The sequence below is a fragment of the Hylaeus volcanicus genome, chromosome 6 (assembly GCF_026283585.1).
Source record: "Hylaeus volcanicus isolate JK05 chromosome 6, UHH_iyHylVolc1.0_haploid, whole genome shotgun sequence".
In the NCBI taxonomy this organism is placed as follows: Eukaryota; Metazoa; Arthropoda; class Insecta; order Hymenoptera; family Colletidae; genus Hylaeus; species Hylaeus volcanicus.
The window spans coordinates 1,704,684-1,722,678 of NC_071981.1; the positions used below are offsets into that span (position 1 = coordinate 1,704,684).

Here is a 17,995-nt window from a genome sequence, read left to right on the forward strand (position 1 = left end):
CGCGAGAAGGATACGGATGACCCAGTAAGAGATTATAAAGCGGCAAGAAGTCGACAAACCGTAAAAATAATTGGATTAATTAGAAGCAATCTTATTCCTTAGTGAAATTTGTACGTTTCCAATAAAGTAAAGGAATCGAAAGTTAAGCACTGTAATTCCCAATAAATCGAATAACCGTTCCACGTAGCTACAAATTATAAATACCCCTCGGCAACGTTCTTTTAATTATCGACGGAATTTCACACGGTCATTAGTCGATCGATTCTTCTCAATTAATCAATCGATTACGCAGTTGAAAATCCCATCGCCGGAAATTACTCGCGATTACCGCTAATTGATTATCTAAATTAATTCCTAACGACAAATCGACGATTCGATTAATTTGCTTTGATGTACAATACCTGCAAACTCATCATCGTTAAATGTTAAATGGTGACGTAATTGCGCGGGTGAAAGTTCCCGGTAAATAATGCTTTTGAATATCAATCACTCTTTTGCATTTTTTAATATTTGTTAATAGGGTAGCGTGAATCTTTGAGAAAATAAATAAATAATTAATTTTTTGTTCAATTTACACGATATTTTGAGAAATAAATCTTCCATATAAATCTTGGAATAGTTGTAATAGAAAATATTGAAACTTCAATATATTGGAAATGTTTTTGCAGAATTTGTCCTGAATTTGCAGAGAGCTGTGATTGTTTACTCTGAAATAAATAAATTTAATTAAACATCTATCTAAATTATACACATTTTCCGTTAAATTTACACGATAGTTTGAGAAACCAATACTCCATATAAATCTTGGAATAGTCGTAATAGAAAACATTGAAACCTCGATATATTGAAAATGTTTTTGCAGAATTTGCGCTTAATTTGCAGTGATTGTTTACTAAAGAACTTTCTCAATTTCGAGAAACGAAAGTATTCCGCGCGCGTGCAGCCAACTATTTACACATTCCACCGAGTGCAAACGATGCTAACTGCAAGTAAAGCTACTTTGAGAGCCGCAGTCGGGCCATGTGCTTAACGTTTGATTATTTTCCTCGCCTCTCAATTAGTAATTCCGCGCGATTCCGTGATCCTTTTTCCACCTAAAAAAGTTCGAGACTCGTCAAAATATTTACAACGTATCTATTAATATCAAGCGTAAAATTTGAATAATTACCTCAACTTTTGCTGCTACTGCAAAATAAATAACAGCGGAAGCTAGAGTAAACACTAAAATACGCGATGACGCACAACACATTTGAAACGCCAGAATTTAACGCGTAAACTAATGAAGAAATAATGAAGAAATATAAATTTTGCAATTTGAGGAAAAACATATTACATAGAGGAAACAGTTGCGAAATGTTATTTTCATGTGTTTCAAATGTTATTAAGGAAAGGCGATTTAAATTACGTGTGCCAGGTGGATGCTATTGCTTGTTCCGTAATTTTCGTAAGAAAACGGGTACAATCCTCGAAAAGCTGGTGGTGGATACTCTGGACACTCTGAAATTAAAAAAAGAAGTTATGAAGTAAAGGTCAATAAATTTGCTTTTAATAGAAATGGATAAATAAAATCATTCGTCGCTATCGCACGTGCTACAGGAGAAACGACATTCGTTTATGTCGCGAATGAAATATCGTTCGACCCTCCACGCTTCTTCGATATCTGCATCCTTCCCTTTCATTTCCTTCTTCTGGCCGCTCGACGATACCCAGGAAGACGATACATCGTCTTTATTTTACACTTGACCGCTACAAATTGAAGGAGATTCGCCAATGTCCGGGATAGTATTTGTGTGCAGGACAACGAATATGAATAGATAGAATAGATGGATAGAGAATGTGGGATAGACAGATGATATAGAAATAGAAAGATAGAAAAGATAGTGTCATTTATTTCTGGATCATATATTTTTCATTATATCAATCGATGAGGATACTATTTACAAACACGTAGCAATGTACTTGTTCCTAAAAATTAGTTTAAGAGATATTTTAGTATTATTACGAAACCATAGCTGTATTGATAAGGATTTTATTTACAGAAAAGTAAATACAGGGTGTGCAAAATGTTACAAAGCGGAATTCTTAGAAACTTATTGTATAAATAAAATATTGCACTGTGTCTCAGAATTAGTGTAAGAACTGGAATTAGAGGAAAGGGTAGCTGAGATGATTCTGAAGCACAATTTCCACAGTGCAATATTTTATACTACAATAAGTTTCAAAGAAGCTTTGTAACATTTTGCACACCCTGTATACCTGTTGGTCCTCAAATCGTATCTCCTCGAAAACCAAGTACGGTGCAAATGAGACAGTTATTCGACGTTTCCAATTTATTTTCACACGCAGAGCCACACGCTTCGCGCTCGTATCACGCATTGCGGTACACCCTACGTTCCACCTGTTAATCCTATCAAGCCGTTATCGCAATTAGCCTCGTTCAATGGTCCTAAATGTCTACATCGTCGATTTACGAGCTACAAGCTTTGTCTCCCCGCTCGTGCGAGACCCGACATCGAGGAGGTCATCGCTGAGCAAGAAGCGGCCATACTACACGCAATCAAACGATCACTGGCGCCTGTTCGATGGTGTCCATTCTTCTTTTGATTCGTTTCTAAGAAGAAAGTACTACAAACTCTTAAAGATACATTTATTCATTTACTATTATATTTATTTATTTACATTTATTTTTATTTGATACATTTATTCATACACATATTGGTTGTCATTGCAAAAAGTCCATTAACAGGGTGCCTGTTAAGTAAAGTGTTAATTATTTATCGAAAATGATAAGTGTATATATATTTATGGATGAGACATTACATTGAAAATGTCGCCATTTAAGCAATTATTATTATAATCATTTGCTGTTATTTTTAACTTACACGTATAACAACTTGAAGCCATCCTGTAATCGAGCAAAATCTCTTCTTTCAACAAGTCCATTAACAGACTACCTGTTAGGAAAGTGTTAATTATTAATCGAAAATGATAAGTGTCCATGTATTTATAGATGAGACATTACATTAAAAATGTCGTCACTTTAAACCAATTATTATTATAATCATTTGCTGTTATTTTTAACATACATGTTTAATTTGAAGCCATCCTGTAATCGAGCAAAATCTCTTCTTTCAACAAGTCCATTAACAGACTACCTGTTAGGAAAGTGTTAATTATTAATAAAAAATGATAAAGGTCCATATATTTATTGACAAGACATTACATTGAAAATATCGCCATTTAAGCAATTATTATTATAATCATTTCCTGTTAGTTTCAACTTACATGTATAACAAGCCATCCTGTAATCGAGTAAAATCTCTTCTTTCAAAATATATTTCGTCCAATAAACGTTCCAAAATTACTCTGGTGCTTTTTGTAGATTGCCTCCGTTTATCGCGAAATTGCGCGTCAGTGGGAAATCACGGTGAGATGAAATCTGAAAATTGTAGAAAAGAAAACGGTCGCTGATCCTATTACCGATATCAATGAAACGCGACTTTTAAATAAGGATTCAACGTAGAATTGCACCTCCACGAAATCGCATCGCCTCTATCGCGATCCTGCTTATAATTAGTCAGTCTCGAGTGCGCTCGACAAAGAAACCGCTCGAGCGAAATTTAATCGTTCATATTAAAGTAGAGTCGCATCGTTTCACGGTGTTTGAAAGAGGCCCGTTTCTAGGAACGACGTTGGCTATCTCGTGACGCAATGGACGGCTATTGTCTTTAGCGACGTAAGTTTTCGAGAGCACGTTTTCATTTAACGGGCTGAATGCAGCTGAAACCCCGTCGCCAAAGCAACAATTGTACGTGTCCTGTAAACACGAGCTCGAATTATCTTTCGCAGAGAGGCATAGCAACGACGCTTTCGTCGTTTCGCAGCTCACAAAAGAGACCTGCCGAGAAGAAAAGCGAGGAGAATGATCAAATATGTACTTCTCTCTACGACACGCGCTAAGCTGAATTTAAGATGCCCTTTTTCAATTCCAACTGTACGTTCCTCTGAAACGGGCACTTCACGATTTATGCCAATTTTTCTCGCGCCATTGGCCCTCTGTACGTTGCAGACGTTCTTAATTTTTTCACTGCAGGGGTTGCTCGAGAATTTAAGTTGAGAATTAACCAGTTAAGAGCTATGTATCTAGTCGGCAATGCTAATAAACTAATTTAATATCGTCTTTTTAATTCTTTTTAATCTTTTTAATTATTTTCTTTCTTCAGTTCTTCTCGTTTCAAGCTTTTAGTAAAAATAACATATTCAGAAACGAATTGTCACTTCTTTTGTTAAATAAAAATATAATCCTCGATTTCGTAACTCTATTTTTTAAAACTTAATTCTGCAGTTAACAGGTTAAGTCATGTACATGCGTTGCGTGCTATTGGTGAAATAATTTCCTTAGGAACGAAGATCACGACGAACTTTTGCCACCGACATGAGATGTTCATACTTTAAGCTGAGATCACCGCCATATCTGAAAACAGATCAGCGTGGGAAAGTAGTTCTTCAGCGTTCTAGCATTCGCCAGATCTATCCAACTATTTCAATTTTAGCTTCGTTTACGAATGTTCCCAACTTCCAACGCTCACTGCACTTTCAGATATTTAACTTCAGGAACTCCCTAGTTCCTGAATCCACGCTGCTCTCTGACCAGCAGCTTTGATAGCTCCCCTGCCGTGCACAAGTTAACACCCGCCCATAATATCGTCTTCGCTGCGAATAAATTTCAAACAATTTGTATTAGTGTCGGTGTTATTAGAATATCAATTTTATTTCTCAACGAAAGTAAACTCCTGGTTCGATTCACTTGGAGTATTATTATATTTATATTTTATATTTATACTCTTCAGAAGATATACTTCGAAACGTAAATATTCACGTATTTGAATTCGAACTTTCCACGGTATATAATCCTCATATTATAAATTCTAAAAATTTCGTATCAGTGTTATTAGAATATCAATTTTATTTCTCAACGAAAGTAAACTCCTGGTTCGATTCACTTGGAGTATTATTATATTTATATTTTATATTTATACTCTTCAGAAGATATACTTTGAAACGTAAATATTCACGTGTTTGAATTCGAACTTTCCACGGTATATAATCCTCATATTATAAATTCCAAAAATTTGTATCAGTATCAGGGTTATTAGAAGCTCAATTTTATTTCTCAAGTAAACTCCTGGTTCGATTGACTTGGAGTATTACTATATTTATATTGTACTATCCACGCCTCCCATATCCGAAAATAAGGATTCAAACAAGAACATGAAACGTAAGATACGGGATTGGTGGTGTAAGTAAAGCGATCGACTACGGATCCAACAAGCGTGGTTTCGAATCACCATACCTTATTTTTCGTTTAAACTCCTACAATATTTATCACTTATACTTTTCAGAACCCATACTTCGAAACGGAAATATTCACGCGTTCAAATTCGAACTTTCCACTGTACATAAAATCCTCCTACCATAAATTCTCAAAAAGTAGTCAATTTCCTTCCTTCAAAACGAAATTAAATCTTCAAAAACTACCCAAGGGTACAAAAAATCGAGCGCGAACCAACAGAGACGAGCAAACATTCCGGTAACTCTTTTCACGCAGGCAAAAGCTCGCATAATCTCGAAAGAGTATTATTTCTCAGGCCCGAGACCACGGAAAAACATAAGGCACCGCGTCGCCGCGGTGCTCAAAGGTGCCTAAAACAAAAACGCTCGCCGAATCAAAGCTTTGCAGCGCGTCGAAGACATTGTGGAGCGCGTGACTTAAATCGTGCGCAAACGAGCTCGCCCCGGCTTAGAGCAACCCCGTGTCGACGAACCGTCGAGTTTCCATGAAATTACAGGGGTTCGCTGAGTGGTTCACGGCTTGGAGATCGCGGGAGCCACGATTGAAAAAGAAATACGATGGAAATCCTCCGGGCGGGCTAACGAGGTCACGTAGTTACTTCGCGTTTCCTCTGCATTTTTACAACGAACCGGAGCCCTTTGCGGGGCGAATTTATTGATGACGCTTCTGCTCGATACACACCCCGAGCGACGGAACTCTCATTAAGTCCGTCCGCGTACCAGAGGACGAGTTCAAAGAATCTTTGTCTCGAGCGTTCCTTATTAACGGGTTACGTGCAGCGTGAGACGCGTACGAGCACGCTAAACTTTCCATTGAAGGGCGCAGGGTTCTCGAACGCTTTTAAAAAATGGGATTCCTTTTTATTTAAAAAATTCTAAAGGGTCGTGATATGAACCTGGAGGATTAAATCGGATATTTAGATTATGACGAAAGTATTATAGACATAGAAAGTATTGTCCCAAAAATGTCGTGACTTATACTTGACAATTTTGTCAGGCAATATTTATATAAATAAACAGTCTCATCTCTTGAAAATTGATACCATCATTTTCAGTCGTCGTCTCTCGTGGAGGACATTTCATTCGCACTGAAGAGTTGTTCGCGCCATTGTGTACACCTTCAAGTATGGAAAATCAAAGAATATTTTATGTCATCCTGTAAGTTCGTGATACAGAATGTTTGTTTATAATAAATTCGTGAATGAACTACTTTCAGCGTTTTACTCGAGCCTTCCTCCTCAACCCTTTCAAACCTGGCGTCCACAATTGAGGACACAAAATTGAAAAATTACCGACACTAGCGTTTAACTACACTCGAAAACTATACTATTACGATTTTTTTGAATTCTTTTCCATACTAATTTTAGTCCGAGTTAACCCTAAAAATGAAATTACATTAGTACGAGATGAGAAAATAATTGAGGTCTGTAAGTGGGTTGTTTTACTCGGTCTCTATAAATCACAGTCGGACATTCTTAGTCAGTAGGACAGTATTAACTTGATGTTATTATTAAAGGATGCGACCTCGAGTGAAGACCAAGGGAGAAAAATTCATTACGTCTAAAAATTGAAAAATGGGGAAAATCGTGATTGTAATTTACATGATTCTTAGGGTTGTTAATAGTGGTCTCTATAAATCACAGTTTATATCACAGTCCGCCTAAACTACGAATCTGAAACTACGTATGTATATTAGTTAAACGCTTCAATTTGTAGAAATCTCTTGCTAACGCGCCTTCTTTTTAATTTACAGCACTGAACGCGTCTCTACTGAGAAGCTGATGAACCATCCACCACACCGTCCCAACAGCGAGCAAGATGTGAAACGAGACTGTATCTCCTCTCCAAAGGGACCACGGCAGGGAAACGAGAAAGATGTTCAAGGCTCGGACGACAGTCTCCCCGTTGTCGGTTTCCTGGACCACGCAGACGGCGTCGTCCGTCCTAAGACTGACGTCGGGCATCGCGACGACCACGCTTCACACCAACGCTGGTAACGTTTACGGTGTGATCGATGAAACTGTGATCACACCGAATTGGACCGATGACGAATTGGACTACACGCCGTATGGACAGCGACCAGAAACGTACATAGTCCCCATCGTGTTCCTGCTGATACTCCTGATCGGGCTCACGGGAAACGGGGTCCTCGCTCTGACCATACTCCGGCACAGTCACATGAGGAACGTTCCTAACATCTACGTCTTCTCGTTGGCCCTTGGAGACTTGCTGGCACGTAGACATTCTTAGTATTAACTCGATGTTATTAACACGTTGATCGCCACGTCACCCATGTATGGGTGACAGTGCTTTTCACTGAAAAAGTACGAAAATTAATTCTGAAAGTTAAGTGTTACAGAAAATGAATTTAAATAAAATACTTGAACTTTGATGAAGTTACGCAACTAAATGCCACAATAAATGTTTCATTACGCAGTTTCCAATAGTCTGTAAAGAAAGTTTAGTCACAGTAGACATTTTTCAGAGTATTAGACTGGCAGTGAACGTGTTAATTAAAGGATGCGACCTCGAGTGAAGACCCAGGGAGAAAAATTCATTATGTATAAAAATTGAAAAATGGGGAAAATCGTGATTGTAATTTACATGATTCCTGGGGGTGTTAATACTGGTTTAAAATTTGGGAAAAATATGTAGTTTGAAGTTTAATATATCCTGATGAAAAGAAAGAAGCAGATGAAAAGAAAGTTACCCCTGCTAATCTAAATCTAATTACACTTTTGCACTTTTACCGAAGACATTAATTTATATTAATAATTAATATTAAAATATAGAAAAATACCTCACGATTACTTGTTTAAATTTAATTGTCAACTTTTTATGTTCGGAAATATTACTTTCTCGAAAAACATAATAATCTGAAACTTTAAAATGCATTGAATATGTACATCTCCGAATTAATTGAATATTTACAATGCATATATACAATGCATAACATTCAGTCTTCGATTAAATATTAATAAGAATCACAGTTCAGAATAAGTATTCATCGAACATAGTAATCGTGAGAAATTGTTCTACTATCAGTTACGTTGCAGGTGATAGTGACATGCGTGCCATTCACCTTCACCGTCTACATCCTGGACTCCTGGCCTTTCGGGCTGGTCCTGTGCAAAGTCTCCGAATGCTTCAAGGATATCTCGATCGGGGTCTCGGTTTTCACTTTGACGGCACTCTCGGCGGACAGATTCTTCGCTATAGTCGACCCGATGAGAAAGCTTCACGCCACTGGTATTATAAGCTTCGATTTCCAATTTCAGTGTCTCCGAATCTCGGTCTTGAAATTACACCCAGCGACAGAAAACGTTTAAACGGGAGACCCTCGACAGTACGCTCGGAAAAGACTCTCGGAAAAGTAGACTTCTTTAGGAATTTTAAAGAAACCATCCTGATACTTTTAAAAATGAATCTTTTACGGAGAATAGTTTCTTTTCGTAAATGCTTCGAAACTTTATCTTATTAAGGTTTTCAAAATTTATATCTCGTCGTGACATATTAGGTTTACCGGAAAGTTCTGTCCGTTCCGGTTACAAGTTTTTAACAAGTACATGCATATTCATTAAAAACGATATACAAATTCCAGATGTCATAAATAAATTAAGATGTCATAAATAATGATAAAAATTGTATTGTTTAATCAAATTTATTCAGGGTATGAGAAATTTATTGTTTTGTGTTATTCTAAAAACGAACAGAACTTTCCGGTAGACCTGATATAAAAATACATCTCTTGTTTACAAGTTTCTGTATTTTTCCTTTATTTCTCTTCTTTATTCATGAATGAGACATGGCAACGCTAAGACCAGTTTTTGATGAAAAAAATTTCGATGAAAGAACGTACGAAACGTGTATGTAACTTAGATCGCAACCTGACGATTTGTTCTCATTCTTCAAGGTACAGGAAGAAGAGCAACGCGGTTTGCAGTGATCGTCGCCGCGTCGATCTGGCTGTTGGCCATTACGTGCGCCATTCCAGCTTCCTTTGCCTACATCAGAGACTTCAGGGTGAACAAGAACGTGAGCTTCCGCGTGAGTTCGAACGAAATAAAACAATCTGCTTATCGTTTCTACAAGTGAACCAGCGACTGATATTCCCTCTCGATCGTGTTGCTTATCGAGCTCCCTTGTTGATTTCGAAGGCCTGCTATCCCTACCCGGAGGAATTCGGTCCAAATTACCCTAAAACCATCCTGGTCTGTCGCTTCTTCATTTTCTACGCGGTGCCACTCAGCATCATCGCTGTCTTTTACATCCTGATGGCCAGGCACTTGATGCGAAGCACCAGGAACATACCTGGGGAGATGCAAGGTCAGGTAAGTCGAAGGAACAACGGGGAAAAATTTAGTAATGGTGAAATTCAATAAAAAAAACTACATTTTTCAAATATAATATATTTTGAATATAATAATATCGTTTGATACTAAAGAGGACCAAAAAGTAAGATGGAAATTCAAACTAGAGATACTAAACAGGTAATGGAATACGAAGTGTACAATTCCCTCGAGTACAATTTCCACGAGTGACTATTATTCTATTATTAGAATAAGCGCCTGCTCCAAGGAGTATTCAATTATTATAATAAGTTTGTTCTTCTCGAGGAAAAGATTAAATTATTCTGCAAACGACGAATGATAATTAAATGTCACGATTGATCCTTTTTCCTCGTTTAATCAGCGAGCAAATTTATTAATGGTCAAATTCAACGAAAGAAATTATATTTAAAAAGAAATTTTAAAATACTTTTAAGTACACCTATTGTATTAGGAATATTCTGATGCGATATCAATTCCACAAAATACATTTTTAAGCTGTTCCAGTATCATCGTTCCCATTCAAATATTTATCGTGTACTTTGACAATAAGTCTCTGCTTTACTCTCCTAAGACCTTTCAAATGGAACGTCACATAATCCTATAAAACTCGAGGAACAAGGTATCAACGCGCTGCAAATCGAAATGCGATACCTTACTTGTGATACTTGTGAATTCGCAGAAATTTCACCCTGGGAACACGTTCGAGATTTATTAGAAAGGGATGCGATTCGGAACAGACGTTCACAGAATGTTGGAAAGATATAACATCCTGTTCGAATTTTCTGTCCTGGCCGCGTAGAAGGAATGCTAATCTAAGTACAATTTCGAGGAGAAAAGCTTTATGGCACACTCGCTACGAAACTTAACTTTGCGCGTTGTCATTTTAACTAACGAAGCTTCCAAACTGGGTCGTTTATATCGACCACAAGTTTTCTTCCTAATTCAGATTTTTTTTAATTCGACTTCTAAGTGTTCCTAATTTTTAAATTTTCAATATATCTTAATTATTCTTATATTACGTTCAATTTCGATTATTTTCAGCAAACATGAATCACGTGAATTCTTGCAATATGATTAAATCAGTATGCAATGTCCTATGCAAAAACTCGTTATATATTTCAAGAATAAAAATTCGAAATGACCCCTGAAAATTGATTCTGCAGAAAATTCCCTTCGTGCAGAGTTAAAAGTCTCTTCCGCCGCTGATAACGAGAATATATCATTCGAACGTTCGACGAAAGTTCGAAAGAAGTACCATCTAAGGCGAACTTTTGACCGCAGCCGCGCAGAACAAATGATAATTTAAGAAAAATGTTCAAGATGAAAGGGTGGACGAAGGATTTCCTTGGGATAGAAAATTCACGTCTTCGCGTAACGTCGGACGTGCTTGATTTCAGGCGAGGCAAGTAAAGGCGCGGAAAAAGGTAGCCAAGATGGTAATGGCGTTCGTGATAGTCTTCGCGGTGTGTTTCTTTCCCCAGCACGTCTTCATGTTGTGGTTTCACACCCATCCTACGGCACAGGCCGATTATAATGCGTTCTGGCACTACTTTCGTATCATTGGGTTCTGCATGGCGTTCACCAACAGCTGCATCAACCCCATCGCTCTGTACTGCGTCAGTGGTACATTCAGGAAATACTTTGACAGGTAATTGAATTGATGAAACGCAATAAATATTTCATTTATTATGTCGTCTTTAAAGTCTAAAATGAATGCTTGAAACAAGCCATCATGATTGAATTTATTCTATTCTGTAGCATTTACGTATTACATGTAAAAATGTATTATATTATGCGAGAACAAAATATTAGCTTCATAAATATTTTCATGACTATGAAATACTTGAAGTGTTAATACAGAATTAATTTTTAAAAGAACAGAATTCGTTTAATCTTTCTTTTTGAATATATTATTGAAAATATCGCATATCACGATGATTGAATTTATTCAATTTCGTAGCATTCATATATTAAATGTGAAAATGTATTATTTTATGTGAAATCAAAATTGTAACTTTATAAATATCTTCATGAGTGTATCTTGAAGTGTTAATACAATTAATTTCTGAAAGAACAGAATTCGTTTAATCTTTCTTTTTGAATATATTATTGAAAATATCGTATCTCACGATGATTGAATTTATTCAATTTCGTAGCATTTATGTATGATACGTAAAATGTATTATATTATGCGAGAACAAAATTGTAGCTCCATAAATATTTTCCTTAGCATATCTTCCAGTGTCGATACAACTAATTTCTAAAGAAATAGAATTTGTTTAATCTTTTTTCTTTAAATATATTATTAGAATATCCTACATGTTATAAAACTGTCATATCAAACTTCTTCGTAAAACGTAGGTACAATTTAAATATCTGTCGAGACGAACGATTTTTAAGTCACTCAATTAAAGTACTGTCGAGCGAAATGCATCGAGAAACGTTTCAACCACTGATACATATTCACGGTCGAAATAAAATTACCGTCGCATAAAAATGAAATATCGGTTATCAGAAAAACTTGGCAGCGATGTGACACATGGCAAAAAACCGCTGGTCGACCTATTTCCATAAAATCAAGTGGGAACGACAAAAATTTGGTCGATTAATGGATATCGCCTGTATTTATCGCCTAGCGATGTAACACGGCCAGCAATTAATACGCCGTTATATTCTCTCTGGTTCAGAAAGCTCGCGTTCTGGTTCAGAAAGCTCGCGCTCTGGTTCGGAAAGCGTACCGAACCGCTGAATGGATATTTGTTGGAGAACTATTACCGCTAGATCACCGAACATAGATCTGTAATTGCGCGTCAATGCTTCAGGGTGCAAATCGAACATGCCACGAGGAGAACGGTATTTCATGTGAGTCGAAATTGGGTTGTGGAAAACCTCTAATGAATTACGGTATACCTAAACGATTTTGATAATAGCAATCTCGTGTAGCGTGAAAATGCTGATGAGGATCATTCAAGAAAGCTCCTTATATAATTTTTTATCGTGTAAGAATTAGCTACTCGGCTTTCTTTTGACGAAACATGAAAATTCTCTGTTTTCTGACTCTGACTAAGTCTTACAAGCATAATAATTCCATGTGCACAACAGATGAATAAGCAACGAACAATTCCGATAATAATTCTCCTAACTATTCCAAAAATGATTAATCAAATCTTCAAATTAAAAAAAATTAATTGTCAGAGGAAAGCACAGAGTGCTCGGACGATTATAATCGCCTCGTCCTTAACGTACCTTGAATTCTTCGCGCAGGTACCTCCTGTGCTGCATACCAAGGAAGCTCCGTAGACGACAACGTCGTTCGTCGGACCTCAGCTCGCGAGGACGAGGCCAAAGCTTCTCGATGATGAGCTCCAAGAGATACTTGGGCGACTCTCGTCGAGGACACCGTGGCACCATGCACATGTCCATACTAGGAAACGACAGCAGGACCAACATCCCGATGAAGGAGCAGGAGACCACCATAAGCTTGACCGCGTGTCCAAACGGCGTCGAGGACGGTCTGAAATGCGACTTAAATTCCACGATGGAGTGACGAGCAACCATCGAACGCGAGTGCTCGTCAAACTATAAAAACTGAACGATCCAACGATCGTCCGAACCGACAGTGATCGCGACATGTGTTTTACATCTCTCGCGTAAAAAGATTCGTTCGACCACATCGAAGTTCAATGTGTTTGAATTAGAGAGCCGTTCTCGCTGGAAATCCCACTCGAGGGAACAAACATTCACACGGGAGTTCGATTTCAAGGTGCAATGTAATCCGATCGCTTTGGATTTCATTCTGAAAATATTTTTGTGACGCTGATCTTTTTTATACGGGCTGCAATTTTTGTTGTCCATTTAAAGGACAAAGGTGTTGTGCATTTACCGTGACTTCTTTAATTCCAGTAGCGTAATCTGTTCGCGAGTCATGCTTGATCGATATCTCTTTAAGTTTTCGAGACAGGACTTTCGGTAGACCAGCGAGAAGGGCTGTAAAACGAGAAGGGCTCTCAACGATCATTCGCACGACGAGGTGGAGTTGAATTAACACGTTGGTTGCCTCGTCGCGACCGACTCGGTGGATATGTTAATGAGGAGATGATGGCCTCAATTTTCTTGGTACATAGGAGCACCAAGTTTGTCCAGAAAGAAGGAAATTAATTGTTGGAAAATCCCTCATGTGGAAATGTGCTTTTATTCCGATGACAATAACTGACATGACGCTACGAGCAAAGTATCGATCGAGATTAATAAATATTAATTATCTTACGAGATTAATATGGATGTAAAATTGTAGAAGATCGTCTCAGATGAAGACAAAGTGCAACAGGGCTTTCTATTAAAGATCTAAACAAAATTAATTACGAAGGCTGGGAAATAATGAAAATAAATCTGAATAATATTTGTCTATTGGTCTCGAGACAAAATTTTAGCCTTGTAAAAGTTCGTTTCAACCCGGTAGCCAACGTGTTAATACGTGTCTCGTTGCGAACAGCCATTGTTTCTCGTTGCGAACAGCCAGTTGTCGGAACCGGCGCTAAAAACCGGAAGCAATCCGTCGATTGCGTCGTTGCGTCGGTACGGTTTGCGGGCACAGAGACTGCCACAGTGTTGTACATTCAACGCGCAGCGATTTTGTGAATAAAATTCAGACATCGAGTCCACGGCGCTTTTTATCTACCATCCTTCGTCCTTTCGTTCTAACTTCCCTCTTTCATTCGGTTACTACTTCCTTTCAGAACTCGACGAAAAATCGACGACGAAGTCTCCTCGAGATAATTCAATTTCTAACCACCGAGCGGATCTACGCGACGCCCCTTTCGACCTTTATTATCTCCGCTCTGTTCCTCTCATTTTATCGAGAATTTAATAATTGAGCTCTTACTTCCACCGATCGAGAATCCTTGGGGCACTCGATAACGTTCGCTCGGGACGAAGAGTCTCTTCAGGGAGGAAGAGACGACGAGGAGAGGAGCATATTTATGAATTTTTGGGGGAGAAAGGGAAATTTTTCTGGTAATAAGTTTCGGGATATTCAAATCAACGTTTCTTAGTGGATTTGGCGCAGTTTTTGTATTTAAAAATGTCTTGAATTAACGAAGTTGCGACAGTCCTCTACCTTGGTGCTGGGTTGTCAGAAATGTTGGAATAATTTGTTTTTTACTGTGCAAGATTGCTATTCCTGATTTCCACTGTTACGCCACCTAGTTTAATCTAAATTAAATGTATTAGTTTGTCTGGAAAGTCCGTGCCGATTTTTGGTAGGTGGTAAACGTCTGTTTCTATTGGAATGGTTGAAAACAATTAACATGAGTGCATCCCTTAAAAGGTGGAAAGGTCGTGGAACAAAATGGTATTTATATAATTCAATAAATATGTATCAAAATTCAAATGTGCCTTTGAAGTTTTCTTAAAAATTGCCACGAACTTTCTGGACAACCCGATATATTCCCTTGTTTCTCGTACATTCTTTGTGAAAGTAATTTGCGTACATCAAATCCCAACAAGAAATTTAAATAATTCTAATCTTTTTGTTTGAATAGCAACTTTAAATTCTGGAAATCCCAGAAGTCGCATAAATATTCGTACCCTCGACTGAAGAAAGTACAAATTAAATAATAGGTTTCACGTTTCCAAATATTTGATTACATTATAAATATGTACATGAATAAACTTTACACATGTATCTAAGGGAGGTTATTACTTCTACTAGTATCACTGTAAGGTTGTTACTTTTCTTCATATCGTATGTTTATGCGTTTGTGAAGTTTATATGTTTGATATACTTGTTTAAATATACTAAATATTAAATATTAAGTACCCGTTATCATTTTATTTCATTCAGAGAGTACTACGTTATAATGAATAATTTATTTAGAAACGCGACATCTCTCATTTAATTTAGACAAAACTTCTTCACTGAATATAAAAGGCACGAATACTTACGAGACTGATTGTATACCTACAATCTGTGATTTTTATCCCTACTGAAATGTATAAAATACCCGAAGCCTAGCAAAATAGTCATCCTAACATTCTACAGAGACAGTTTATTGTTTTCATAAAATTTTATAACATTTTCCAACGATAATAGGGAAACGGATATCGAGTAAATTCTTGAATGGCCGATGAAGGGACATTTTCTTTATGCGTTGCGTAACAAAATTGAACGGCTTTAGGGACTCTAAACTTTTATGTCAGTGTTACGGATATAGATTCATAAACGCAATTGCAAAGTGCAATTGCGCCATATATATCCGATGGAATCCCATTATTTTTAATATACTATTCAACGCAGTTTGTTATTGTCTATAAACCGCACATAGGTCATTTCTTCAGGAAATTCTTAGCTCGAGAGACACTTTATCTTCGAGTTAACGTACTGCACTTCCTATTTTTCATTCTTATCTCATTTAATTCGTCTTCTTATCGCTGCTCTCGAATTCCGACCAGCACTTTTTAGCATTTTCGAAAGTATTAAAACGATGCACTTCTCGATTACTTTCGTTTTTCATCTGTGCCGTCATTGTTTCAAGAAGTTTAACTATCTCTCTTCCGCTGTGTTTTCAATTTTTCTCTGTCATTCGACTTATTCGGACGACGTCTTCGCCGAGCATTTATCACGTTTTCCTTTGCCACGGAACCGTTTAATCATACTTCGTGGCGCGAGGCGACTTTTATTAACCGTTTCGCCTGTAACCGAATCAGATTTCCCTTGTTGAAATAAATTTAATACAGTTTTCCTTTCAGAGTATTATCAGAGTATACAGAGCATTCATATTCACAACGTTTGTTTCCTTCGATCTCCGTGGTTTCGTATTCAATATTAAGCTCGATTGCATAATTCATTTTAAAGGGACGTGGCCACGTATCCTCTGTGGTAGTCTACGGATCGGAACTCTCTCCTGTAAAACATCTCGCTCCCTAGGCTCCCGGCATGGAACAGCGAAAGCTTACGTTTAGTAAGTCGGATTTGATATTTACTCTGTCAACGAGATGCAAGGAGAGAGCATTCTTAATTCTGTGCTCTTTTCAGATAAAATCATCATTTCTTTCTAAAAGAAACGTATACAGTCAATCCCATAAGTATTCGTACCCTCTATGTCTTTTAAAGAAATTCGTATAAATTAAATGATAGGTTTGACGTTTCCAAATAAATTTTTCATTATATTAGGTTGTCTCAAAACTTTCTTTCCTTTTATTAATAATTAATGCATACACAATATTTTATGTTTTATGTTACATTACAAAATTGTGTACAATTCATTTCGCTCCATTACTGTTACAGCATCAATGTCTAAGAAATTAGATTGCCTATTTATATAAACACTGCCACAGAAAATAATTGAATGCAACTCACGAAAGAAACTTTTAGGACAACCTAATATAATGAAAAATCTATCGTATTTATGTATGTATTGTATGTATCTATTAAGATACATACGAGGACAAAATTTATTCATGTACATGTTTATAAAAAAAAAAACATTAATTTAAAAACATCAAACCTATAATTTAATTTATACAAATGTCTTTAAAGTATGCTTTCCCTTTGTAAAGAAATGGTAATTTTAACTTAAAATAGCACAGAATTAATTTCTACGGCTAATAGTATTTGAAGACTGTTTATAAAAAAAAACATTAATTTAAAAACATCAAACCTATAATTTAATTTACACAAATGTCTTTAAAGTATGCTTTCCCTTTGTAAAGAAATGATAATTTTAACTTAAAATAGCACAGAATTAATTTCTACGGCTAATAGTATTTGAAGACTGCGATATACTACGTCTAGAACTCGGCCACTTGAAGTCGACATAAATCCAGCATCACGGCATGTGACGCCAAGCGATCCCTGGACAGTCGAGAATCGTTCCATTAGGGATTCGTCGACGCTGTTCACTCGCGACGTGAATCGAGCTCATAAGTGTCTCCTTTGCGACTTTTGACTTTCTGCAACCTAACCGTTTCCCGTTTCTACGGCTGTCTTGGGACCGAGAGACGTGATGCCTGCTAAGCATGTATTCAAACGACTACGACGACGGCGCGCTTATGAATTCTTATATTGAATGGAGCAAAAGGTGGACGTCGTTTTTTATTTACTTCATTCCGCGTTTCGTTTTTCGGTGGAACTTTACTTTGAGGCGCCCAAATTTATTAACTCTTCTTTTTTACCGTTTTTGATACCTAGAATTCATAAATCTAAATATTAATGTTAAGAATCCAACGGTTTCAAAGTTATTCGTGTCTACAGTTGAACACTTTTGTCGCAAATGGTATGGAACAAAAAGTCAATAATTTTCTATCGACCCAAA

The 17,995-nt window shown here is 37.0% G+C and overlaps 1 protein-coding gene across 1 annotated transcript in view; it reads left to right on the top strand.

Moving 5' to 3' along the window:
* Positions 1 to 15,284, top strand: part of LOC128879009 (neuropeptide CCHamide-1 receptor-like) — a 42,694-nt gene extending 27,410 nt beyond the window's left edge. The window contains exons 3-8 of the mRNA XM_054127770.1: positions 7,106 to 7,584; positions 8,409 to 8,601; positions 9,266 to 9,399; positions 9,510 to 9,683; positions 11,081 to 11,331; positions 12,948 to 15,284. Of these exons, the coding sequence (XP_053983745.1) occupies positions 7,228 to 7,584; positions 8,409 to 8,601; positions 9,266 to 9,399; positions 9,510 to 9,683; positions 11,081 to 11,331; positions 12,948 to 13,230 (1,392 nt within the window). The 5' untranslated portion in view covers positions 7,106 to 7,227 and the 3' untranslated portion in view covers positions 13,231 to 15,284. The remainder of the gene's footprint in view (positions 1 to 7,105; positions 7,585 to 8,408; positions 8,602 to 9,265; positions 9,400 to 9,509; positions 9,684 to 11,080; positions 11,332 to 12,947) is intronic.
* The last annotated feature ends 2,711 nt before the right edge of the window (positions 15,285 to 17,995 follow it).